At 49.3% G+C, this 25887-nt stretch overlaps 1 protein-coding gene across 1 annotated transcript in view; it reads right to left on the minus strand.

Annotated features, from left to right (window-relative positions):
• The window catches only part of LOC144113159 (natterin-3-like), a 63254-nt gene extending 38445 nt beyond the window's left edge, over nucleotides 1-24809 (minus strand). The window contains exons 1-2 of the mRNA XM_077646088.1: nucleotides 24524-24809; nucleotides 20667-20896 (exon numbers count right to left, since the gene is read on the minus strand). Coding sequence (XP_077502214.1) covers nucleotides 20667-20896; nucleotides 24524-24539 — 246 coding nt within the window. The 5' untranslated portion in view covers nucleotides 24540-24809. The remainder of the gene's footprint in view (nucleotides 1-20666; nucleotides 20897-24523) is intronic.
• Between the last annotated feature and the right edge of the window lie 1078 nt (nucleotides 24810-25887).

Below are 25887 nucleotides of genomic sequence, written 5' to 3' on the forward strand. Positions count from 1 at the left end.
GTGCCCAGATTCCTATTCTCCAGCTTGCTCTTGGTGTGCCTACGGCCCTCTTACCATCTGGGCTCCGTTTCATCGAAGAAGCGGAACACCCGTTGCATGTCGGCTAGCGCGATCACCTCCCGGCCGGTTCAGTTGAGGGGAAGCGGGACGTTTCGCTTTAATTTCTTTTGCCTTCGAACCTCCCGCTCTTCATCGCTTTCGGCACAGCTCCAGAGTGGCTGCTGGTTTCTGAAGGTCAAAGCGACGGAGTCGGCGAAACTCGCGTAACATGGCGTAGTAAGGCTCTCGCTAAAAAAAAGTTCCTAGTGAGCGTTAACCGATAGCTGCAAATCGTGAAGCACCCGCCGGTTAAGCTGTGTGGTCAGAGCACTTGGCTGAGCCAGGGAACTCGTGTTAGCGGCCGTGAAATGCATGCCGCCCGTGTGCTGTGCGAAGTTTAGCGAGCCAAGGCGACACAGTCCATTGGTCGCTTTTGCTTGGTAAACCCAATGTACCAATCAAACCCTGACGAGATTCAGAGTTAAGGGGGCACTGAGTCAATTTTAGAACCCTATTCTTATAATTAGGGGGTTGGAATATTCGGATTGAACCGAAAATAAAACTGAGAAACATAATGAATTCATTTTTTTTTCAAATTTAGTTTTAACTGGAAGAGGCCAGTATGCTTCAGATGTATGCGCCACAACTTGCTAACTATTGAATATGAATTGCAATTGGTCACAAGAGAGAAATGACGAAGTGTGGCGGCCAGAATCGCGGCGAGGAAAACGAGATCGTTGGATTAAGCAGTGCAGCTATGTGTTTTCACGTTCTGCTCCTCTATTTTAGATATGCCGCGTGCACGACGATAATGCGCGATCTCATCATGCTTCAACTGCTAGCGTAGCCTCTTCTTCTCGCAGAGGGTCATGGCCCTGGCGCAGCCGTTGACCGCTGCTTGGTTAAGGCATTACTTCACGCCATGTAAGGACGCTGACAACGCTTGTAACCGTTACAAGCCAGCGTCAACTCGAAACCATGCACAAGCGTTGCGAAGAAAGTTCCATGTGGGGCGACGGTGGGACGGCACTTTCATTGCTGCCGTCACCTTACGGACTATGCAGCCGGAGCCCATGAAGGAAGGAAACAGTTGCCAGAAGTCCTCTGACTGAGTAAGTATAAGAAAACTGACTAAGTAGTGACTTGTTGACTATGTCTGTGAAGTAGCCGTCACCTCCGCGTGAGATTTGCGACCAATGACGGCTCTCGCCGAATCTTTTAACTAATTCTTACCTTATTTTAGACGATAATTTCCTTTTCAGTTACAAATTAAGCACCTGCGTGATCGCGGATTAATATTGGACCGTTTACTCTCCCACACCGAGAGCTGGAGACGACAGCGAAGAGAATCCTCATTCATATGGCGTCAGTGACGTCACGATGAGGAGTCGGGGAATGCCGAGGTCCACCCTCGGAAAAAAAATCGGCACGTGGACACCGTTTTTGGCGATTAAACATGTCAGCTCTGATTCGAGCAGTGGATTCAACATACCGAACTAATGCTCGGCGCTTGGGTCCACGGGCATCGACGGCCCTGATGAGGTCGTCTTCAAAGGGTTCCTGCGAGATCGAAAGCTTGCTGTGATGACTGACAAGTTCAAGGCGTCGAAAGTAAGCGCTGTCTGCTCGAAGCACATCCGTGACAGTGACTTCGTGCAGTGCTTATCCCCAATCCGGTCGCAAAGTATTCAATCAGGTATGCGGTCCATGCATGGCATCCCCATTTTGCTCACTGCACTGGTGTGTGCATCGAGCGCAAGCACGCTGGACGCGGGAACACAAGTTTTTTTTTTTTCGAGATGTTTGCCATTAGGCATAATGAGAAAGGGAGAGAAAGTTAGAAGAAGGAGTCTAAACAAGCCTCGCTTAAAAAGTGGCAAAAGTACTTGATAGAGCGATTATCATGAGTCCACTTGCGATAGTCGTCTTCAAAGTCCCATCGCAGGCCTACCTTACTTAGGAAGCGTCATCTCACGGAGGCTGTAGCCGGGCAAGTTGACAGCAAGTGTTTTGCGTCACACAGTTAAGGCGCAGCACCATAATGGGGACACTTGTCAGTCACGTGTAAACGTTTGCCACGCCACAGATGACGCACACAGGGAGTCAGAGCCGCTCCTGCCCGAATCCGGCGCACGGATACCTCCCCCTCCCGAGTGAGACTACGTGGGAGAGGGTACGAACACGGAATAATTACAGCGCGTGTTCGCTAACGCAATGCTTGTTTCTCGGAAACATGGGTCTGGAGCCGGTCTGGGGGAAGAGGAGAAGGCGGCGGGATGTCTGATGTGTCAAGGTGTGTCATTGTATCCACATGAATATTATGCGCATCGTGAGCATGGCTGCGAATCCAGTGTATACGCACAGGATAGGGCTATTTTTTGCAGGGTTGGTGAATGGATTGTGTAATCTGGAATGTGCGCCAGACAGCCTTATGCTGCTTAAGGGCGGCAAGGGAGTCAGTGTAAATATGAACAATATCGAAAGTGGGTACGAGTGGAAGGGAAGCAATTGCACTGTGAATCGCTTGAAGCTCCAAGGCAAGCGGGGTGCAAGTATCCGCACTATATGTAGTGCGGGAGTTATGATGAGGATGGGAGGGACTGTAAAACTGCGGTAACTCCCTGCAGTACTGTGTGTGATACATCGATGTATATTAGGCACCATGTAGGTAGATGTGCGACTGATATCGGCGGCGAAGCAGAGGAGTGATGGTGTGTGAGTTGCAATATGACCATAGAGGAAGAGTCAGTAAACGATGAAGCTGAAGCGGAAGGGTATATGCTTGGGCTTGTTGGTTCATAACTTCAAGGTGAAAAACGTAGCGCAAAGAAACGAGGACACAGAAAGACGGACAACACACGGCGCGACATCTTGCGTGCTGTGTTTGCCTCACGCTGGTCTGTGATTTCACTTCATGTATTAAGTTGAGCGTACGCTTGCAGAATGTGTATGGGTATAATACGAGGGAGATAAGTTATTTCGCGCATAGCCTCCTGATTGATTGCTTCAAGGGAGTCCCACTGTCCACGGGTGAGGCGATGAACGTGTGCCTGGTACACTATCCGCGGCTGGAACATGGAGCGCACAAGCTGACGGGCAGTATCAGAACGCGCTCCGCCAGAGCGCATAGCTATGCGTCGAATCAGACCGAGAGTAGCGTACGCCGATTTACGGGTCGCGTTTAGCCACGGAGTCCCAGTCTGCCACAAAGGTCATGCCTGCCCTGTCCAGCTTTGACCTTTGTTTCCCAGAAACACGTCGCGGAGCGGCGTCGACGACTTTTTCCCCCTTACCCGCGGGGGAACGGCATTCTCACCATAGCGCTGGAGGGGTCACTCAAAACTACTCCCCCTCCCCCTCCTAGCATTGTTGCCATACAGGTGGCAAGCGCTTGCAAGTGTTGGGAACAGCAGAAGCGGATTGAATGCCCCGGCACTGTTCGCGGCCCCAATGACTCCTCGTGGGATTAAGGCATTGTGCCGAATTCTTTCGAGATTCCTTCATGTGTTCTTTTTTTTTCTTTTTGGGAGCTGCATTCCTCTGTGCGTGGCTCCTGAAGAGTCTTTTTTTTTCCTGTGTTTTTTTTTTCATTCTTTGCCATGCGAAGGGAGCGACGGGTGCGTGCGGTCGTGAGTGAGGTCAGCCAGGGAAGTGGTCGGCAAGGAACCTAGGCGGAGATCTGACGCGTAGAGCGCGGCGACGGTGGTCCCGAAGACGCGAGGCCCACGTTCGCCCGTATCCGGAAGCCCCCATCAGCCCCGCGATGAGCAACCGCAGCCCGACGCTCCCTGCGACCGGACCTTGCCACTCCGCAGCTAAGCCATCGTTTCTCACCACTCACTTCAACTCCTTTATCTTTGTATTTTTGCTTTCTGTGTTTCTCGTTGTAATCCTTTGTACTGTATTTCCGTCTCGTAACATTTTTGTATAGCAATCGCCCTGATGTTTCTTTCTTTGTGTTAGTTGTTGTGTTAACGTGTTGAATTGGTGCTTGTGTTATTTGCGTCACGTCAGTGTACGGCGCTACCTTGTCGGGCATATTGTAATACTTGGTTGTTGTTTGCCTAATTAAATTAATTCGCTACGGAACTTGCCTACGTCTCATGCCTCCGGTCTACGACTAATCAGGCGTGGCCCCTATCGCCGGTCAGCAGTCGGATCACAATCTTTCGCACGCGGGGTGGAGAAGTTTGTCGCTCCTCCCCCTCCGAACTTACGGAGAGTGCAGTGGTGGGCAGGTTGGCCCGATTAATTGTAACTTCGGCGCCAACCAACACCACAGCCGCCCACGATACCTTGGCACAGTCCCAGATGTATGAAGTAGAAGACCTAGAACACGCACACTTTCTACTTGAGGAATTTCAGAATTATCTACCGTGAGGGTGAAAGGGGCTGCTTTCCGCAAGCCCCATCTACTTCCAAAGCGAAGGAAACATGATTTATTACCCGATAGGGTCACACCCAAAGGGGGGAGTCGTGATGTTAAGGTATCCACCGCTTGCTGGAGCACCGACTGTTGCACAGACCCATCCGGATGACAGTACCACAAGGTTATGTCGTCGGCATACGCAAGGACGCGTACAGAAGGCATTTTCTCTAGCGCTCGCACAAGAGGTATAAAAGTTACGTTAAATAATGACGGGCGGGGGGGGGGGGGGTGCGAGGACGGAGCCCTGGGGGACACCGCGGTTAGAGGTAAAGTGACCAAAGGCTTCCTATTGACACGTACACTGAAAGTTCTCTAAGGTTCTATTTATTAAACATGAGTGGTTTCTCCTCTCAGTTGACTCACTTTTAGGTAGCACAAGTTGCCAGCACCTGTTTACAGTTCAAAGAGCATGCCGTTCTGAAATCTGCGTGTATCAGATGGAAAGGTCTATACAGAATACAATCTTCTAAATCTTGCCCAGATAGAGTTTATCCTCATTGTTTTTCATCGATAATGTCAATAACCGAGGAAAAGAAAAAGAAACCTCTTCACTGACATGCCAGCAAAGAAATATCGGCAAATGTAGGCAAATCGACATATATTGCAGATGACCGACACCTGATCGGCCATCGTTTTGACATATGGGATTCAATAAGCAAAACCCGCCAGTGCAACGCGAAGAGTTGCGTTACGGGGCATAAACTGAAGGCACTGAAAAACGCTTCCTCACAAAGAGCTCGAAAATCCATTACCTCTTTTAAATGACCTACAAGGAAAGAAAGATAAAGGCAGTTCGCTTTAAACACCGCTCAGCCCGCGCGCCACGCGGCACGCGTCTCTTCCGATTTCCGTTCGCCGCTTTAGTCGCGCTAACGTGCCCTGCCTGCTGCCGTCGCCATTTTGTCCAGAATATTTCATTCTCCGCGCTTCGCAGCGACTTTTGCAGAGGACAACGTCGACAGTTGGCAGAGCTGAAGAGCCTTCCCAGGGGAACACTGCGTGCAGCGCCAGCCCACGACTGTGCCCACGTAAGCCGCGTCCCTCATCAACTTGCCCCTGCTGTCGTGCTTCCAGCTGTACTGCTGCACGTCTCTCAAACAGGCTTAGGATGGAACAGCAACGATCCTCCAGGAGCCGCTCCTTCGCGCTGGACGTTTGCTTTCTTAAATTCGACTGCCCACGTGCCTTCTGTGGGTTGCCCAAAGCTGCACCAGAGAATGTTCTTCAGTTCCTGTTGGCCCTGGTTCGGAGCCCAGGTTTTGCGCACAAGAACAGTCTCCTTGCAGTACCCCATCAACGCGAAATGCCTGCCCTTGACGGTGCCCAAGAATGCTCTTGTCGACATGAGCAACTGTTCAGAATTGCAGTTGACGCAGAGCACAACGTCGCCATCGCCAGTGTGCAGCGCCTGTTGACGTCCTTTTCGCTATTCTCACGTCATCATCGCAGAAACCGGGACCGCCTTGTGCTCCAGGTTTCGGCCAAAGCTGTCCCCGGACTTCTGAGTCTTGTTGGGGCAGCCTCTGCGTCGGGACCAGCTCGCATCGTCGTAGAATCGGGACAGCTAGCTCCCTTGCTGCGAGATCTCGTGCAGGCTGCTGCTGCCGTGCTCTTCGCTCTTGGGAGAGAACCTGTTTTTGATACATATGAAGCGCATTCACCATCCGACCTCCGTTTCCTCAGAGAAGACGAGGAAGACCTTGTGCCGCAGATGGTGGCTTTCGCGCACGCTGGTGCCCCGCTACCTCTCCTCCGGCTTCCTCTTGGTGCGTCGACGGCCCTTTTACCATCTGCGCTCCGTTTCGTCGAAGGAGCGTAGCAACCCTTCCATTTCGTGTAGCACCATCACCTCCTGGCCGGCACACTTGCGGGGAAGCGGGACGTCAGTGCGCGGTGTGTTTCGAGAGCTGGACATGGAACGGGAGCGCCCGTACGATCTTCGTCGTAGCCTCGAAGCGACGTCTACCAACGGGAGGAGTAATGAGTGGAGCGACCGGATACATTTTCTTTCCTATTAAACTGTTGATGAAGCAGCAAGATGATGATTTGGACACGTTTATTAGTATTTAAAGTGTTAATTCCTCCAAATGTGTGCATCCATACATGTTTCGTTCAGTGGGCGCGGCGCGTTATTAGTTATGAACAAATTGCTTGCTTACTCGATTAAAGTGAGCATGAACATTGCCGCGACCCATGGAGTGCTGTGCTGACCATTCAGTAATCTTCCGTCAATGTGGCATTTCCAGCATATTATTTCGTAATCTTTCTCGTTACCCGTTCTTAGGAGTGTTTGCCTTCTTGCGTGAAAAACAAAAAAATAATTAACTCAGCTGTACTTTGGTTTTCTGGTTGTGCATGAAAGAGATTGAGCATCGAGCTTTTCAACGTCCGTAAAGTGCTGAATAAAAAAAATAGTAGCCGTAGTGCATTAACCCATAGCTTCAAACCCTGAAGCTCCCGACGCAGATGGTCCGTTGTTCGAGCGCTCGGCTGAGCCCGAGGGCTCAGTTTCGAGGCCGCGTTTCGATGGAATCTAAATGAATGACGGCCGTGTCCCGGTGTGCTGTGCGATGTTTAACGATCGAAAGGGACACAACCCATGTGTCGCAATTTGGTTCGTTAAACCCCATGCACCAATTAAATCCTGAGCGGTTCTGCGTTGGAGGGGGCACTGAGACAGCTTTGAGGCCGTGTAATATTATATAAGTACGCGGCTGGAGTTTTCGGTTTGAACACCCCCCAAAATACTGATAACCGTACTGAATTTATTTTTGCAACTCGGTTTTAGCTGAAAAAAGTTTGTATCTTTCAGATGTACGCCTCAGCTAGCTGGCTCTTGCATGAGTACGAATTACAATCGGTCGCACGAGAGAATCAATGGAGTATATCGCAGCCGCATTGTTCAACAGCAACCAAAGATCGATAGCTCTAATCTTGAGCAGTGCGAGGAACTTGTGGCTGACTCAGAACCGCGCAGGCAGCATCGGCTGATCCAACCGGCAGCTGAATCCGAAGGGCTCCTCGACTGAGGAAGCCAACTACTGCTCTCATCCTTAATCTATCCTAATCCTAACCTCCCTTACCCTCTTTCCAATCAATCAATCAATGAATATCAGCTAGGTTTGCGGCGAAACGAACGGGATCATTAGATTAAGCAATGCAGTTAAATTTTTTGACGCATTGCTGCGCTACTTTAGACACGCCGTGTGCATGCCCAGAGTCCACCACCTCATCAAGCCTCGCCTGCTAGCGTAGGGCCTTCTGCTCGCCGACGGTCATCACTTTGGTACAGCCTTTACTTGGTTAAAGCATTACTTGACGGCGTATAAGGACGCTGACAACGTCTGTAACCGTTACAATCCACCGTCATCTCGAAACCACGCGCAAGCGTTGAGAAAAAGTGTCACGTTTGGAGACGGTTCGATGGCGATTCCACTGCTGCCGTCACCATGCGGCCTATGTAGACCGAGGTCATGGGGGAAGGAAACAGTTGCCAGAGGCCCTCGAACTCTTTCTGAATTCCAGCTGTGGTCACTTTTTATTTTCAGTCCGAACCTTTGCTCTTGTAATGCCTTTGATTCCTTCACAGTTCGTTCCGTGAATGAAGGAGGGAGCAGTTAGCAGAAAGCAATAAACACTTTTGCAATTATCACGAGCGTATCTTATTTCAGCATGAAGGCGACCAGACAAAAAAAGTCAAGTTTCACTTGCGTAAACGTGCAAAATGTATTTGTGTGTTGCTCGCCCGTACATTGCTTCTGCTTTTATTTCGTTTATTTAAATTTTTGCGTGATCAAGTTTTTAGAATTCAACTTGAATTTACGTTTTTCATATTTATGTTTTTCTCTTATGGCTCGGTCGCTTGATTTTCCCGCTCTTAGCTTACTTTATGTCCAGTATTTTTTAAAAAATTTTTAAATATTGTAATATTGTAAGCTACTGTTGTGGAAATATTGAAGGTATTGGTCCATTCTTCCGATGCGTTGCAAAGTCTTGCTTTTATACTCTTTCCATCGCTCGCATGGAGTGGTTAAGACTGCCATATAAAACCAGTGGGGAGCGTTTTTGTCGATAGCAAGAACGGTAATAGCCAAAAAATGCAAGCCTACACACGGGATATCTGCGGATATATTGATTTTTTTATAGTCAAATGTTACAATACATAAAAAATGCGTTCATAACCTCTTCCCCATTGAAATATGCTTTTGTCCGGAATTGTTGAGTATATCGGCGATAGTACTTCGAATTTTCGGCGAACCAACTGCCTCGGGAGCTTCAGGATTTGAAGCTATGGGTTAATGAACTACGGCTACTGTTTTTTATTATTGTTATTCAGCAGCACGTTTACGCACGTTGAAAAGCTCTGTGCTTATTCTCTTTCATGCACAACCAGAAAACCCAAGTACAGCAGAGTTAATTATTTTTTGTTTTGGTTTTTGGGGAAAGGAAATGGCGCAGTATAGCTGTCTCACATCTCGGCGGACACCCGAACCGCACCGTAAGGGAAGGGATAAAGGAGAGAGTGGAAGAAAGCTCCCGTAGTGGAGGGCTCCGAAATAATTTCGACGACCTGGGGATCCTTAACGTGCACTGACGTCGCACAGCGCACGGGCGCCTTAACGTTTTGCCCCATAAAAACGCAGCCGCCGCGGTTGGGTTCGAACCGTAGAACTCCGGATCAGTAGCCGAGCGCCCTAGCCACTGAGCCACCGCAGCGGGTTTATTGTTAGTATAAAAAATACAGTACATTTATCAGTTTTCTTTCGATTCAAACCGTATATTCCCACCCCTACTTATAAGAATAAGGTTTTAAACTTTCCTCAGTGCCTTTTCAACTCTGAACCTCTCCAGGATTTGATTGGTACATTGGGTTTAACGAGCCAAAGTGGCCAATTGGCTGCGTCGCTTTGGCTCGCTAAACGTCCCACAGCACACAGGCGGCATGCATTTCGCATTCGCCGAAACGCGGCCTCTAACACGCGTTCTCTGGCTCAGCCCAGCGCCCTGACCACGCAGCACAGCACACGGGCGCTTTAACGTTTTGCCCCATAAAAACGCAGCCGCCGCGGTTGGGTTCGAACCCGAGAACTCCGGATCAGTAGCCGAGCGCCCTAGCCACTGAGCCACCGCAGCGGGTTTATTGTTAGTATAAAAAATACAGTACATTTATCAGTTTTCTTTCGATTCAAACCGTATATTCCCACCCCTACTTATAAGAATAAGATTTTAAACTTTCCTCAGTGCCTTTTCAACTCTGAACCTCTCCAGGATTTGATTGGTACATTGGGTTTAACGAGCCAAAGTGGCCAATTGGCTGCGTCGCTTTGGCTCGCTAAACGTCCCACAACACACAGGCGGCATGCATTTCGCATTCGCCGAAACGCGGCCTCTAACACGCGTTCTCTGGCTCAGCCCAGCGCCCTGACCACACAGCTTCACCGACGGGTGCTTCACGATTTGAAGCTATGGGTGAACGCTCACTGGCAACTTTTTTTTTTCTTTTAGCGAAAGCTTTACTATGCCACTTTACGCGAGCTTCGCCGACTCCACCGCTTTGACCTTCAGGGACCATCAGCCGCTCCGGAGCTGTGCCGAAAGCGATGAAGAACGGGAGTTTCGAAGGCAAAGGAAATTAAGGAGCATAACTGGCCCCCTCGGACAGTGGACACCTGAGTCGCGTTTTAAGCTACGCATGCGTTGGCATTGACAACGTTGTGGCAGAAACGCGGCACTGAAGCCATAGGTTGTCGGCGTTTGTTGTGTTCATTGGCGTTGGCGCTGACAACGTTCTAGACTCCGATGATTTTGAGGAAAGGAAGGCGCATAACATGCTCCCTGAGTCAGTGGGCGCCTCAACCGCGCTTTGAGGTGCGTGGCGGTGGTGAAAGAGAGATATGTGGGCTTCGTGCATTAGCGTTCACAAAGTTGTGGCTAACACGCGGCACGGCAGCAATAGGCCGCAGTGTTCATTGGGTGACCAACCTCTCGCGATCGACCATTAATTGAACTGCCACCTGCAACCTTGGCAGGGTGGGCGCGCTGCCTATCCAGAGTTAGGAACGCGAAACCACTGAACGTTACATAGTTGCCCGATACACCACGACTTTAGCTCTCTAACCAAGTTCAGCAGTACAGTTAAACCGCAGCTATATTTTTCAGCAGCACCTCAACCTCATCGGGAAGAATCTCTGCAGGTTCTGTTTGATGCATGACCAAGAAATTCAACTACAGGAGAGATCATTTGTTTTTTTACGCATGAAGGCAAACAAAAGAAAACACGTGGCGAGAAAGCTGACGAAATTATGTGGTGGAAATGCCACACTGACGGCAGTTCACTGAATAGAACTAAGTAGAACGCTCAGCACAGCACTCCATGGGTAGCGGCAATGTTCGTACTCATTTTAGCCGACTAAGCATGCGGTTTCTTAGTAACTAATGAGCCATGCGAACTGAGCGAAACATGCATCGAGGCACACATGTGCAGGAAATCAGACTTGAACCACCAATGAAGGCGTCAAAATCATCTTATCGCTTCATCAACAAGTCAATCGCTAATAAATTTATCCTGCAATCGCGTCAACTCGTCCCGTCGGTCGAGGTCCGCTGGAGGCTACGATGAAGATCGTGAGGGCGCTCCCGTTCCATGTCCAGCTCTCGGCGGACAAGGCGCCCTCACGTCCCGCTTCCCCGGAAGTGAGCCGGCCGGGAGGTGATCGCGCTACACGACACAGAACGCGTGTTCCGCTTCTTCGATGAAACGGAGCCCAGATGGTAAGAGGGCCGTAGGCGAACCAAGAGCAAGCTGGACAAGAGGAATCTGGGCACCAGCTTTGGCGAAAGCCGCCAGCTGCTGCACAACATCTTCCTCATCTTCTCTGACGCCACGTAGGTAGGATGGTGAATGCGCTTCAGTCCCCAGAACGGGGAGCACGGAAGCAGCAGCCTGGACAAGATACCGCAGCAGTCGGGCTAGCTGTCCCGCTTCTACAACGATGTGACCTGGTCCCGGTGCAATGTCTACCGTAAGAAGACGTAGAAGTCGGGCGACAGCTGGGGCCGAAACCTCGAGCAGTAGGCGGTCACGTTTGCTGCGAGGACGGCGTGGGCATCGAGGCAAGGGTGCTAGCAGGTGCCGGGCACTGGCGATGGCGACACTGTGCTCTGCGTCGACTGCAATCATGGTCAGCTGGTCATGCCGACCAGAGCGTTCTTGCGCGCCATGCGGGACAGGCATTTCGCATCGATGGGGTACAGCAAGGATACTGTTCTTGTGCACAAAACATGGGCGCCGAAGCAGGTCCAGCACGAACAGAGGAACATTCTCTGGAGCAGCTGTGGGCAGCCCGCCGAAGGCATGCGGGCAGTTGCTGTTCAGAATGCACGCGATAGTGGGCGATCGTTGCTGTTCTGTCTTGAGCCTGCTGTGAAGGCGTTGCGGCATCGCAGCTGCAATCACGACAGCAGAGGCAAGTTGATGAGGGATGCCACTTACGTGGGCGCAGTCTTGGGCTCGCGCTACGGGCCGGGTTCCCCCGGTACGGCTCTCCAGCTGTGGCAGCTCTCGACGTTTTCCTCTCCGGAACCGGCTGGCGCAACCTCTTACGATGGTGTCGAAATGTCGTCGCGCTGCGCTGGATGCGGATCGAGCCTGAAGTGAATTCCCTCAACTTCGTCTAGCTGCCAAGCGGCGAAAATGAAAGCCTTGGGTCAAAATGGCGACCTGCAGCAGGCGCTGCACGTTCAGAGCGTGACTATAGCGGCGAGCGGAAATTCGATGAAACGCGTGCCTCGTGGTGCGCAGAAGGAGCGGCCTTCATCTTTCTTTTCTTCGCGTTTAGCTAAAACAACGTCGGGATTCTTGGGCTCTTTGTGAGCGAGCATCTTTCAGAGCTTTCCGTTTCTGTCAGAAAGAGCCTTGGTTTGCGCCAGTGTTGCTCTAGGCTTTCCGTGTCGAAGCTGTGCCAGAAGAAGTGTCTCTTTTGTATGCCATCTAGTGATTTGCTTCCATTTCCGAATATTACTAATGTGTTTCTCTCCTTAGAGGGTTTTTCATACTCTTATGGTCATTCTCCGCACTGCTGATATTAATCAAGAATTGTAAAACATATGTTAGAAAAATTTGCTAAATATTTTCCGCGGTGTATATTCGAGGAAATTATGAAGAAAAAATGCGAACACATTTGCGCGCGGAAGTTTTTTATGGCCTTAAAAACGTTCTTGAAATACTAACCGGAATGGAAAAGTAAATGGTTGAGCTATAGCTGTTATTGATATTATTGCGTAAGTATTGCTGTAATTTCGTTGTAATAATGTTTCCACCACCATTTGTGATATGGAGTGGGACCACTCACCAATGCGCAGTTAGGCTCTGCAAGCACACGTAGGCGCCTCGCCTTGCCTACTCGACTCTGCTGCTGTAGTATAGTTCGATCAGCCTTATATTAAAGAAAAATGCTATAAGTTCTTCCTCCAGTTTTGAACAATAATTGATGTGGTCAGCTTTGAGGTTTCGCGGTGGTAAGAGCTGTTCTCAAAGTTATCTTTGGCTTTGCTATTTTAGCAGAATATAATTCTCATGTGCTGATACCTATTCGACTACCAGGCGTACCAGGATGCTAAAAGCCAGCGGTGTCCAGAAAGGCAGAATCCTCATGAGGGATCGAAGTTGCCTTTTTTTTTCACGCCACCGCGCGATCGAAAAACGTATAACGTTGAGCAGCAGTTTGCATAGACTTTCGAAGACGACGAACAAGCATTGTCCCGTGGGTATCTAAAGCACCTCAGGCATAGGCATGCACAGGCCTCTCCATAAGGGCAAGCCGAGAGGCATGGTAGCGCCTCTTCAAGCCTTATGGGTAGCAAGGAACAATAGGGAACAAAATTTGCGCCCCCCCCCCAATCTTTATTTACGCATATGACAGGTGCAACAGTCCTCTGGCCACAAGTCCAGATTTCTCATACATTACTTTTAATTTTGAGGCAACTGTGGAATATTGTTAAATACTGTTACGAACATATTGATGAGAATGGTCTTATCTTCCGATGAGTAGCAAAATATTTTAGAGTTAAAGTTTGTCCTGCGATCGCACCGAGTCGTTAAGGCTGTCATGGAGAACGAGTGGGGTGCAACGCGTCCCGAGGGGGGATTGCGGTTGTATTGTTTTTTGTGGTACAATCTGACGCTACGAGGAGTACCCGGAATTGCTCATATCCAGAATTTCTGGGTATCAGCGAGAAACGTACACATTGTGCAGATATGGAAGAGAAAGGAAGCAAGGGAAAGTTGGAGCGTGGATTTGTAAAATTTGCTCCTGCGATACGACGACGACGCTCGCGGGGCGCCCCTCCGAGGTGGCTCCAGGGCGGTGATGTTCGGCAGCTGAGCACCGGTTCTCCGGTTCAATCGCTCAGCGGCGGCTGAATTTCGACGGAGGCGGAAATGCTCGCATGCTGATGTTAGTGCAGCCGTGAAAGAACCACGTGGGGCGAGTACTAATGAGAAGTCCTTTATTACAGCGTGCATCAATGCCCATAGCGTTGCTGGCACCCATTTAACCTCGATGAGCATATCAACGTTTTCCTGAGGCAGCTTTGTTTTTCAACTTCTGTGATATGTCGGTTGAATTTAGAAAGCAACCAGAGGAAGTATCGGCAAGTGACACCGATTCTGTGTCAACACAAAGTGATTAAGGGAGGAGGGGATCCTCCTTGTGTCAAGCCAGCGTTTCGACAGGAGGTCTTGTCTTCGTTTAGGTGCCAGATGCCCTTCAGGACGAATAAAATTCTCTTGTCGAAACGTTGCCTAAGCATCCTTAGCTCCCCCCCCCCCCTACCTGGTCCACTTTGTATGTGTTGAAAAGAAACACACCTTCCTGACCTCTATGTGCCGTGCACCCGTTCAGTGATGTTTGTTGTCATTCTTTGCTTATCATTCTGACAAGCACCATTGCAAGGTTGGTTGTTTGTGATTTCCTGATGAAGTATCTAGGAAACGAATGATGTCACTGACGTTCGTTCAGCGCAGCGGCTGGGGCAAGCGACAAAGGCGTGAACGACATCATCACGTTGAACACAAAGCAGCAATCGATCCTCATCGCTACGAAGGACAAAATAAAGAGGAATAAATACGCAGCGACCAGAGAGCTGACGATAGGCAAGGAAAAGGTGAGCGTCAAAGCATACGTGGCGGCGCCGGAGAACAGCGGAAAAGGCGTCATATACGACGCCCCTTTATCCTGGATTGAAGACGAAATCAAAGAGAGACTAGAGTACTTCAGCGCGAAGAACCCCCCAATCCTAGGAGTGAGAAGACTGGAAAAGGCAACGAAGGCCGTGCTTATCCTCTTCGAAGAGAGCACGGTGCCAAGGCAAGTGTACCTTTCACCCACGCCGACGAGATGCGTCCTGTACAAGAAAAAGTACGAGGTATGCTATGCGTGTTGCCGAATGGGGCACAGATCGGACGTGTGCCCGAACCCAGACAACAAAAAGTGCCGAGGAAGATCACCAATGCGAAGTCAAGTGCCAGCTCTGCGGAAAAGAGCACCCACTCGGCGACAAAAAGTGCAAAGAGCTATACCGAACACCGTACGAAATCAAGAAAAGAATCTGGGAGATGAAAAAGGACAAACAAGAAGAGCTGGCGACCCAGCAACAGAAACCCCCGGCGGACGGAGACAAACTCGGCAAGGAGGACTTCCCCAAGCTGAGAGGAAACAGCTAAGGAAACCCGCCGACCCCCGGGAGCCAGGAGACCAGGGGACGTAGGAGATCGAGATCAAGGGACCCAAAGGACCCCTGGGGCAAGAGAAGGAGCAGAAGCAGGGATCCAAGCAGAGAACCCAAACAAGTAAGCTTTGTAGAAGGGCCCTCCCAGGCTAAAGATGATAAGGACAGAGAAATAGAACAGTTAAAGAAAAATGTAGATGAGCTTCAAGGGTTCATAAATAACCTCATTAAAGCACAAAAAGAAGGAGAAAAGGCAACATCCCCCCTCCCCGCACACAACCCGCACAACCCATACAGGTAGCTCAACAAACTACCCCCCAACACTCGAGCGGCAGGAAATAGTAGGAGAGAAAATAGAGGAGGCAGAAACAGTCAGAAGACCCCCACTTAAACGAAAAGGAGATAATGAAACCGACATATGGGTAGAGCTAAAGAATGAATGTGAAGCAAATAGGAACGCGATAAAAGCGATGCAGACAGAACAAAGAGACTTCATGGCGCAGGTCATGGCTGCACTCAGCCAGATACACGAGAATATAAATCAAAGATTTGAAAGCATAACAGCAGAACTGCAGGCGCAGAGAACCGAACTACAAACACAAAAGAACCGAGCTGATTGCCCTTGGAGAGCGACAGAAAAACTTAGAGGCCACTGTTACTCAAATTCAATATGGCCAGAAACGCCCAAAATAAGTCTATCATTTGGCAGTGGAACTGCCGAGGATTGCAACGCAAGCGAGCGTTACTGCAAAACTACATAGACACATTAGTAGAGAAGCCGCTAGCAATAGCGCTGCAAGAGACCGGGAAATTAGCATCCCTCCCAGAATATCAGGCGTTTCACAGTGATAAAGGGGAAAAATCGCGGGTGACAACCCTAGTGAAAAGAAACATAGCAACAATTGAACACGATATTCAATCCAGGGACATAGAAGGAGTCTTACTGGAAATGCTTACGGGTAGGAAAGAAGAGCCCAGTCTCTTTCTACTAAACATCTACTCAAGCCCTAAACAGAAAAAGATCAGGTTCAGGGCCATCTTCCGAAAAGCTCTAAAAGCAGCGGGAAAGAACCCCCTCTTCATCGTAGGAGACTTTAATGCGCTGCATCAGGAGTGGGGATACAACAGGAAAGACGGCAAGGGAAGGCAGCTGTGGGCGGATATACAAGAACTGAGCCTCTCACTACACACCGACCCAGGAAACCCGACTAGAAAAGGAAACAGTGTAACCGCGGACACCACACCCGATCTAACACTCTCCAAAAACACCAGAACAGTAACGTGGGAAAATACAGGACAAGACCTAGGCAGCGACCACTATATAATTGCCACTACGCTAATGAAGGGAGTCAAAGAAAAACGCTTAAAACAGCCAAAAGTCACAGAATGGGACAAATTTAGAAAGCGCAGGGAGAAATCCTCAGCCGCAACCATCACGGACCTAGGAGAGTGGACAGACACACTCAAAAGACATGCCGCCGATGCAACGGTAACTCTAGAAGGCCAAGACGCCCCACTCATAGCAGACAACAAACTACTGCACATGTGGGAGGCAAAAGGTAGTCTAGAAAACTGGCTCAAACGACAGAAATGGAACCGGAATCAAAAAAGAAGAATAGCCAGATTAAATCGTGAAATCGAAAAATACGCACTACAACTATGCGAACAAAATTGGTGTAGCAAATGCGACGACATGGAAAAAGGCATAAGTCTAAAAAAAAGACATGGAACATTCTAAGACAATTACTAGACCCAACCCAATCCAGGTCGCAGACAAACATAAGACTAACCAAGACGCGACATAAATACGACGGAACAGACGAGAGCTTCATGGAAGAAATCAAGCAAACATACATAGGAAACGTGACTCGCACCAGCCTACCAGAATATGGGGGACCCCCAAATGAGGAGCTAGACGCACCCATAACGGAGGCTGTTAGTGAGAGCGGAAATTATCAGGCTTAAAACGAAATCGGCCCCAGGACCAGATGGAATAACAAACAAAATGCTGCGAAATCTAGACGATGAGTCGATCACAGCTATAACAAAATATGTACAGCAGGTATGGGAGAAGGGTGAACTTCCGAAACAATGGAAAGAAGTTAGCATTATGCTAATCCCCAAACCGGGCAAGCCCCCTAAGCTTGAGAACCTCAGGCCGATTTCCCTCACATCGTGTGTAGGGAAACTAATGGAACATGTAATCCAAGCGAGGCTAACCCGATTCATGGAAGATAATGAACTATGGCCGAATGAGATGGTCGGATTTCGGCCGGGCCTAAGCACCCAGGATGTGATGTTGAGACTCCAGCACGACATCATAGACTCGCGATCGAGAGATATAAAAGCAATCCTAGATCTAGACCTCAAGAAAGCTTTTGACAATGTCAAACACGAGGCAATCCTGACAGAACTTCAGGAAATAGACGTAGGAGGCAGAACCTACAATTATATAAAGAACTTCCTGACAGACAGGACGGCAAAGATAAGATACCAAGATTTGGAATCGGAAGAAATAGAGCTAGGAAACAGAGGTACCCCACAAGGATCGGTACTCTCCCCACTCGTCTTCAATCTGGCAATGAGGGGTCTCCCAGCTAAACTTGGGAGAATAAAAAACCTAAATATCAGCATGTATGCTGACGACATAAACGTCTGGATAAACAAAGGTAGCGACGCAGAAATAGAGAACAAGCTGCAAACGGCTGCAGATACAGTGGTAGAGTACATAGCAGCTAGGGGGCTTGCCTGCTCACCAGAAAAATCAGAACTCTTATTGTACAGCCCCAAATCATTAAGGCTGAAAAAAGACAGCGATCTCAAAATCATGGTCGGAAACAAACCAGTACCCAAAGTAGACAAAATAAGAATATTAGGTCTTTACATTCAAAGTAACGGATACAACGACGAAACCATAAATAAATTGGAAGGCTACGCAGCACTGATGACTGGGATATTCAGAAGAATAGCCCTCAAGGGAAGAGGGCTAAAAGAAAGGAGCCTAGTTAAGCTGGTACAAGCGTACGTCATCAGCCGACTCAGCTACGCTACACCATATCTAAACATCCGGGCCTCAGAAAGAGATAAATTGGACTCAGTAATCAGGAAATGCTACAACCGAGCACTCGGAATACCCATAAGCATCTCAACCGAAAGACTCCTAGCAATGGGAATCCATAATACATGGAAAGAAACAGCCGAAGCAGTAAGGACCACCCGGCAGGAAAGAATCAGCCAAACATACACATGCAGGGTCATTCTAAGCATGGTGGGACTGGAGGCGGACAGAGGCATGCAAAAGAAACAGGATATTCCAAGAAAGATCAGGGAACAGCTGAGGATTGACCCGCTTCCCAAGAACATGCATCCCACCTTCAATAAGGAAAGGAGGGAAAAAAGAGCTGAAGCACTAGTCAAACGCTTCAGCGAAGTAAACAGCGAGACAGTGGCATACACAGATGCGGCGAGCGGCAAACTGGGAGCAGCAGTAGCCTCGGTAGTAGATGGCTGAGGTAAAGCAATCTCGGCAGCAACAATACGCAGCCGCAATCCAGAGGTAGCGGAAGAAGTAGCAATAGCGCTTGCTTGCGTATTCACCAAGGCAAGTTACATAATAAGCGACAGCAAAACAGCCATCTACAATTACGGAAGGGGCAGAGCAGCACCAGAAGCGGTGCGAATACTAGTTGGAAGGAAAATTGATAGGAAAATTAGCCTCGTATAGGCACCAGCTCACACGTCAGTTCCAGGCAAAGAGGCGGCGCACCTCTTAGCCCGAGATCTCTACCTCCGGGCAAGAGCAGAGCCGCCCGATTGCAAGGAGCTTGACGAGAGACTACAGATATACACGGAGATAATAGAAAACTACCGATTACAGCGAAGAACTGTCCCTCCACCGGACAAAGAGCTCGGAAACAGAGAGGCAACAACTTGGCGCAGATTAGAAGCAGGAAACTACATAAATCCGGTATGAGCATCACACGTCCTGAAAGACGAAGACATATACGATAAATGTAAGGAATGCGGGGAGAGGGGGACCCTCGACCACATAATCTGGCAATGCACACACTCCCCAGCGGTCAATGAAGGAATAAAAAGTAGAGAAGCCTGGGAGACCCTTCTGCAAAGCGCAGACCCCGTCATGCAGAGGAAAGACATCCATCTGGCGGTAGAGGCCGCGAAGAGCCAGCAACTCTTTGCCTGCATCTAGTCGCGGAGGCCCGGCCCCTCCCCCAGGCCTGCGCGCCAGGGGTAGGGAGTAGGCGGTCTCCATTTCTAATGGAAATAAAAGTTTTTGGAATGGAATGGAATTTTCTCCATGGAGGAAGGAAAACGAGAGGAGAGGATGTGATGTGGCAAACGTGAAGCCGCCGCGCGCAAGAAGATGCGGTCGTCCCTTTTACCTGAGGCAGCTCCCTCGTCTCCTGTGCCATTGCGTTTCCCGCGGCGGCAACGCGCCCGCCATGCTGCCGCCGCTGCTATTTGCCTCATAATTAGGCTTATAATTGACGCGCGTCTTCCGACACGCTTTTCGCAATGCATCTAGCAGACACGGGGCCTCTCCTAACATTTCCTTCCTCCATGGTTCTTTCAGAGTCACTACTGCAGGGCCAAAGCCTCGTAGCCCGAATAGCGGTGCTCGCAACTGCCGTAAGGGATGTACAGACACTCATGGGATGGTTGAATCTTGCCCATAGTCACCGTCCTCTCGTGGTGGGTGCGGCCGATGTATAGCTTCTCGCCGGAAGAAGCTCGGCATTATTGAGAATGCGTCACAGCCGTACCAAATCAAAGAGGAGATGGCACACTTACGCGCATACTCACTCTATCTAAAAATCGCCTGGTTAATTTTCAGTCATAAAAATCAGTTGCAGCCAATGGACCTGAAGGACGCGTAAATCGTTGGTGTCTCGCCAGTCTTGAGGAGGGGTGTTGCCTTCGCCAGCTTCCGCCCTACGGAGGCACCGTTTCTCATAAATGAACAATTTATGAGTAACAAGTTCACAGTTGACTCCGTCGTGCCCTGATTATGGTTATGAATGCTTATTTTGTTCAGCAGAGCCTGCTGAGAGCATGCACTTCCAGCCTGAAAGGCGCAAACGCGAACGGCGGATATCAGACGTACGAACGACAGGCAGGAAGTGTTGCAGGTCACCGAACCCCCAGGCAGTAAGCGTTCTGCGGTTTTCTTCAGCTAATTCTTTCAGTGGTATTCGCTGAAAAGTAAGCGCGGAAAGACGGGAAAATTGCCAAGGCTGATTGCGGATACCTACGACTGCGGTTAGCTGTCTACATCTGTCACGCATGTTAAGGCCCGTTTCTTTTTAATCCTTGGCTCGCTTTAAATTGCTTTAGGTGGAAAATTCTGCATATACAGACATACATTTGCGTAGATAAGCACCAGAACATGGAGACAGGCACGAAAAGCTGATTGGGAGAAACGTATACGCCGCACTGAAACTCTGCTCACTTCGTAGTTTTCGTAGCGGTGCTCGCCGTCGGCGTACGACACGTAGCAGCAGCCGTGCGAAGCCTCCACCTTGCCTGGAATCAGATCTCCGTTGTGTTCCGCTCGGCCGATGTATGTCTTCTCGCCGCCATCCTTGCCTCCAGGCCCCGCGTTGTTCGGGACGTTGCTGACATCGGAGCGAACCCACATGATTGTGGGCATGAAGGCCAAGGCATTAGGGGCCGACCACACTGTGCAAGCCGAGGATGAGGACAAAGTGAGCAGCAGTAGCCGAGTAACGGGGTAAAAGTTTAAATCAAGGCATCTTCACCTTCCTTCCCCCGCTCTCTCCTGACCTCTCCTCCGCCTGGTACTCAGTCAGCACTTTCACGCATTGCAAGCTACTTGTACAGTCGTCCGCACACCTGTCTAAAGCGCTCGAGCGGCACGCTCTGTTCTGCATTTACGACAATCACCGCAGCCTGAGTGGCCAGATATAGTATTTAAAGACATAAGGAGCTAGACATGATCCATGTGAATGCGCATGCACGATTAGGTCTTGTTTCGAGCCCTAGGTCACTAGTAGATGACGCAAATGTACTTACTCTAAGGTGCGCCGGTCGAGTGCTATAGACAGGTGTGTGGACGACTGCATAGTTCTGTTAGCTGAGCTCACATTTGTTGCACGAATACGCTTTGAATGATACATTTCATACCAGCTGAATTCTTTGCTTTTATAAAATTAAAGAAAGAGGCTTAACTGAGACGAGAGTCCGGTCTTCCCTTTTTCAGATCGGTGCACAGTGAGCTCCAAGTAACAGTAGGCTGCTCACAAGAAAATTTCAATTCACAGAGCAAACATTAATCATGCGCGGTTCAGTATTCGATTGAATACGTCGATTGCGAAACCTGTGTTGTGTATAAATGTAGTTGTTCACGTGGACATGCTCACATACGCCACACTTCCGTCGTAATAACACGCACATACGAAAGAATAAGAATGCATAAAAACAACGGCCCTTCTGTACACCTAGCCACTCATTATGCTGTATGCGGCTGTACTACGTGAAGGTACCACAGGTTGCTTTTCAAGCATAAACAGCATTCATATAAAGAGACAGAACCGAAGTGTTTCTCATCCATAAGAAGGGCGATGCCTGCGTGAGCAAACCGTCCGTCGCTCTCATATATAAGGAGATCGCGCATCGCCAGAAACGCTGACAGGTGCACTCTATTTTACAATCTTTGGGCCTATTTTTATTTTGACCATGGTCGCCAGCACATTAACGTCTTCAAGTCGGTGAACATACAGCTGAAAGTTCAGCGCTCTGTCCTGTCCCCTGCGCTGTTGCAATCGTTTTTTTTTTTTTTGCGCTGCCGCCCCATAGATTGCTTTTAAGGTTCTGCCCCTGGTCTGCTGGCGCCAGCTGCACATTTCGCTTCGAAGTAAAACAAAGAAAACTATTTAGATATAATTAGGGATTGGACTTCTTGGCTTAAACCGATAAAAGTACGCCCAATTCAAATTTCGAATTTAGGTTTTAACCGAAAAAGGTCGGGCGACCATCGACTCGGAGTTGCACTCAATGCAGTTGTGCGTTCTGAGGTATTGTTCTGCTACATTAGATACCTCTGAAGGTTGAGAGGCCACACCTCACCGTCAAATGTCGTCTGGCAGCCTAGTGCTAATCAGCTGTCTTCACCCGCTTAGGACTGCATGTAATCACACTCGGAACCGCACGCGTGTCACGATCAAGCGCCATGTTTTGGATACCACTAAAGTTATAAGCCGCAGTTCCATTGCTGTCAACGCGCAGACCATGTAATGTCCCACCGTCGCGCTTAACCAAGCGCAACAGCTAGCGATAGGAATCACCTTCCAATAGCGCCTTTGTCCAACGGTTCCACTATTTAATTTTCGCTATTTTTTATTGCCTTAGGGTTTCCTTCTGCAAGAGCAGTTATAAGTGTTTCACCAGTAATTAACGGTCATTTGTGCGGTATTTACCGGTAAATCAAACACTAGGGCTGACAAAAAAATTCAGGACAAACTGCCAAAGTGCCATCTGACCGCACATGTTATCACCGCGTGGTACCATGTACCATCTCCGAAAAAATCGGTTTTCATACGCAGTAAATATTAACTGAAAAAGAATATCAACGAAAAAAATTCTTGTGCAATAAAAACCGGAAAAACTCTGCCGGATTTTAAAGAAATAACAAAAAATTGGAGGAGACACTTGAGCTCCGCCTTAAGTGGATGACGCGAGAGCATAAAGGGTTGATGCAAATATATGCAGAAGGTCACTTTCTACTTTACATTCATAGATGCTTGGGAATCATCATTCCCCTCCTGGCGCAGTGGTGCAGTGGTTAAGCGATGGGCCACTGGCCTGCGATGACAGGTGCTTCCGTCGGTGAGGCTTGTGCGGCCCAGGTTGCTTGCTCTTCCTGAGGACCAATCATTAATTTAACTGCCACCTGCCACGGTGGGAAATTTGCTCACTATCCGGTGGGCAGGTTCTGATGACGCTGCAAGATCACGTGACTTAGGTGGCCCACCTGCCTCTTATAGGTTGCTCTCTGCGGACCGCCTGGCAAAGCCACGGCAGTTATTTTACGCTCACAACGCCGCCGCCGACAACACCGACGCCGGATTTTCTGCGTAATGGGGCCTTTAATGCTATCGCGTTAAAAACGAAAATTCCGACTCGTAGATGCCTTTCTTCTTTCACTCCCTCCTTTATCCCTTCCCTTGCGCCGCGGTTCAGGTGTCCAACGATATATGAGACAGATACTGCGCCATTTCCTTTCGCCAAAAACCAATTATATATATATATATATATATATATATATATATATATATATATATATATATATATATATATATATGCAGTGCCTACAGTCGGGGGCTGACCAACTGTGACTCTTTACTGGCTTCCGCATTCCAACGGGGCAGTCATTTTGCAGCCCCACACCTTACCTTAAACATTCGATGGAATCCGAAGTAAACGCGCAACAGGACGAAGTCAAAGGGTCACGACTAGAACTAGCAAGTTTTTTTCTAACTGATACAAGTTTTGCACCTTGTTTGTTCTTTCTGCCTCTCTGTCGAAGCCCGAGCAGAAGCTTGAATTCGAAGTTATTCCGAAACTCATTCGCAAACTTTCCTCCTGCGCGCAGTCGGAGTCAGCGCAGTTGCTCACCCTCCAGGCGAAATTGCCAAATCGTGGCCGGTGCTGCTTCGCGTGTGGTAATCAGACTGTGCCGCACGCGGTTTTCTTAGAAATTTGGAGTGCACTTTCCTGTAGGTAATTTAGAATTCAACAAGCAACTGTTTAAATTATTAACGTGAACTTGGTAGTCGACATGAGTGTTCGTTCCGAATGACGATCGCAAGTCTGAACGCTTTCCGATAGCGACAGCATAGCACCCGACCTGAGGTGTTAGCGCGGACTGCGGTCTCCTTCTCAGTAGGAACGCATTTCCTGTTTTTAGTGAAAAGGCGCGCCGGTGTGTTTTTATTCGCAATTGATCCCAAATGCAAAGAGAACACTAAGTTTAACAAAAGCGCCAATGATGAGGAGAAAAACTCCCGTAATTTAGAACTTCTCAGCACCTAGAGTGCTCTAATAGAGAGAGAAAGATAGAGAGAGAGAGAGAGGCAGCGTGGTATAACTGATCATTCAAGGCCGGAGCCGCGTCCTTCGCACGTGCTCATTTGAGGTGCGTTAACACTCTAGGCAGTGAAAACATAGCGCTGCCCATACCCTGGTATGTTCGAGGTCCAATGCGAGCAGACTCTCATATTGCATCGCTGTACTGTTATGTCTCGCAATAATAATTAGTGCACATGCCAATGCTTCGAAATCACTTACCCCAGTTCGGGTTCATCGCGTACTGAGCGCAACCCCGCGCTGAACGAAGGGGATTGCCACTGAGTCGGTCAGACAGTTTGTAGGCTGCAACGTCCGCGCGCCGACTCTCCGCAAGCTCCACAGATGGCGGCACAACCACTGAAAAAACTTCGAACGACGCGGGCTGATTTCAGGCCATCACTTTCCAGGTACGAATGTACGGCAGCAGCGGCGGTGCAGTGGTGCCTTTTGAAGCCCGCGCCGGAACGCTGCACATCCCTTGTACGGTTGGAGTAGCTGGGGTTTCGTCGCCAACTGGAACGCGGTGGGCAAAGAATGAATAGAGGCGGCGCTGGCCGAGCTGTAGTAGCCGAGCTCGTTGGGAGGAGGAGAGTGCACGGGCAGCACACTCTTTCTTCTCTGCCTCACTCTCTCTCTCTGCCCCAGCAAGAGTGCACCACACTACCGCCACAGGGTTTTTCACTGCCACCCAAGGTCGTGTGATCGAATGCCTGAAACGTCGGCCACACACGGACGCAAGCGAAATGCGAACACGCTCGAGTGCTGTGCGTTGTCAGTGCACGGTAAAGAACCCGTAGTGGTCGAACTCAACCTATAGCCCTCCATTATTTCTCTCATAGCGCACGGGCACCTTTCGGACGTGAAACGCACTGATTTTCTGCCGTGTATCGCCAGCAACGCTAATCGCTGAAACCGATACAAAAGGAAAGCTACACATCCAAATGCAAACCCAGAATCCAAATCCAGAGCAGCCACTGCTCACGATGACGACTATCTGTTGCGGTAGAATAACAAAACTCTTCGGCGGCGACGTCACTGAACAGCGTAGGCATGACCAGAAAAGCTATTACATTTCACGTCGTGTGAAAACGATGACGCGACCTATCGACGGCTGCTGTAGAACAAGGCTTCCCACGGCTGAAATCACCAGCGCGTGTGCCATCTCGCCCTTCGTGTCAACGTAAACGAGCCAAGTTACCTCCGTATGGTCGCTGCACTTTTTACGTTTCTCCCTTGGCCCTCGACAGTGCTGACGATGAGCTGAAAGTTTGTAGAATAATTTGTATTCCTGGTCGAAATACTGCTTGTAGTTAAGTTAAGCGGGCGGTAAAATTTCTTCCGTGTATTCATTATTTCGGCGTAACTTTAAAATGCTCTGTCAACAAGTAAGCAGACGCCGACATATAGCGGGCTTCAATTCAAAGGATACGCAACCACGCCCACGGAGACTTTACCAGCTGTTCGCTTCCATTACGCGAGCCCAAGGGTGCAGCGCTGCGTGAAAGGGCAGAGCCGTTGCAGAGCAAGTTTCGCGCACTGCAAGACTGCACTTAAAGGTGCGGAAGTTCTGGACCATCGCACTG

This window comes from Amblyomma americanum, chromosome 1 (genome assembly GCF_052857255.1).
Source record: "Amblyomma americanum isolate KBUSLIRL-KWMA chromosome 1, ASM5285725v1, whole genome shotgun sequence".
In the NCBI taxonomy this organism is placed as follows: domain Eukaryota; kingdom Metazoa; phylum Arthropoda; class Arachnida; order Ixodida; family Ixodidae; genus Amblyomma; species Amblyomma americanum.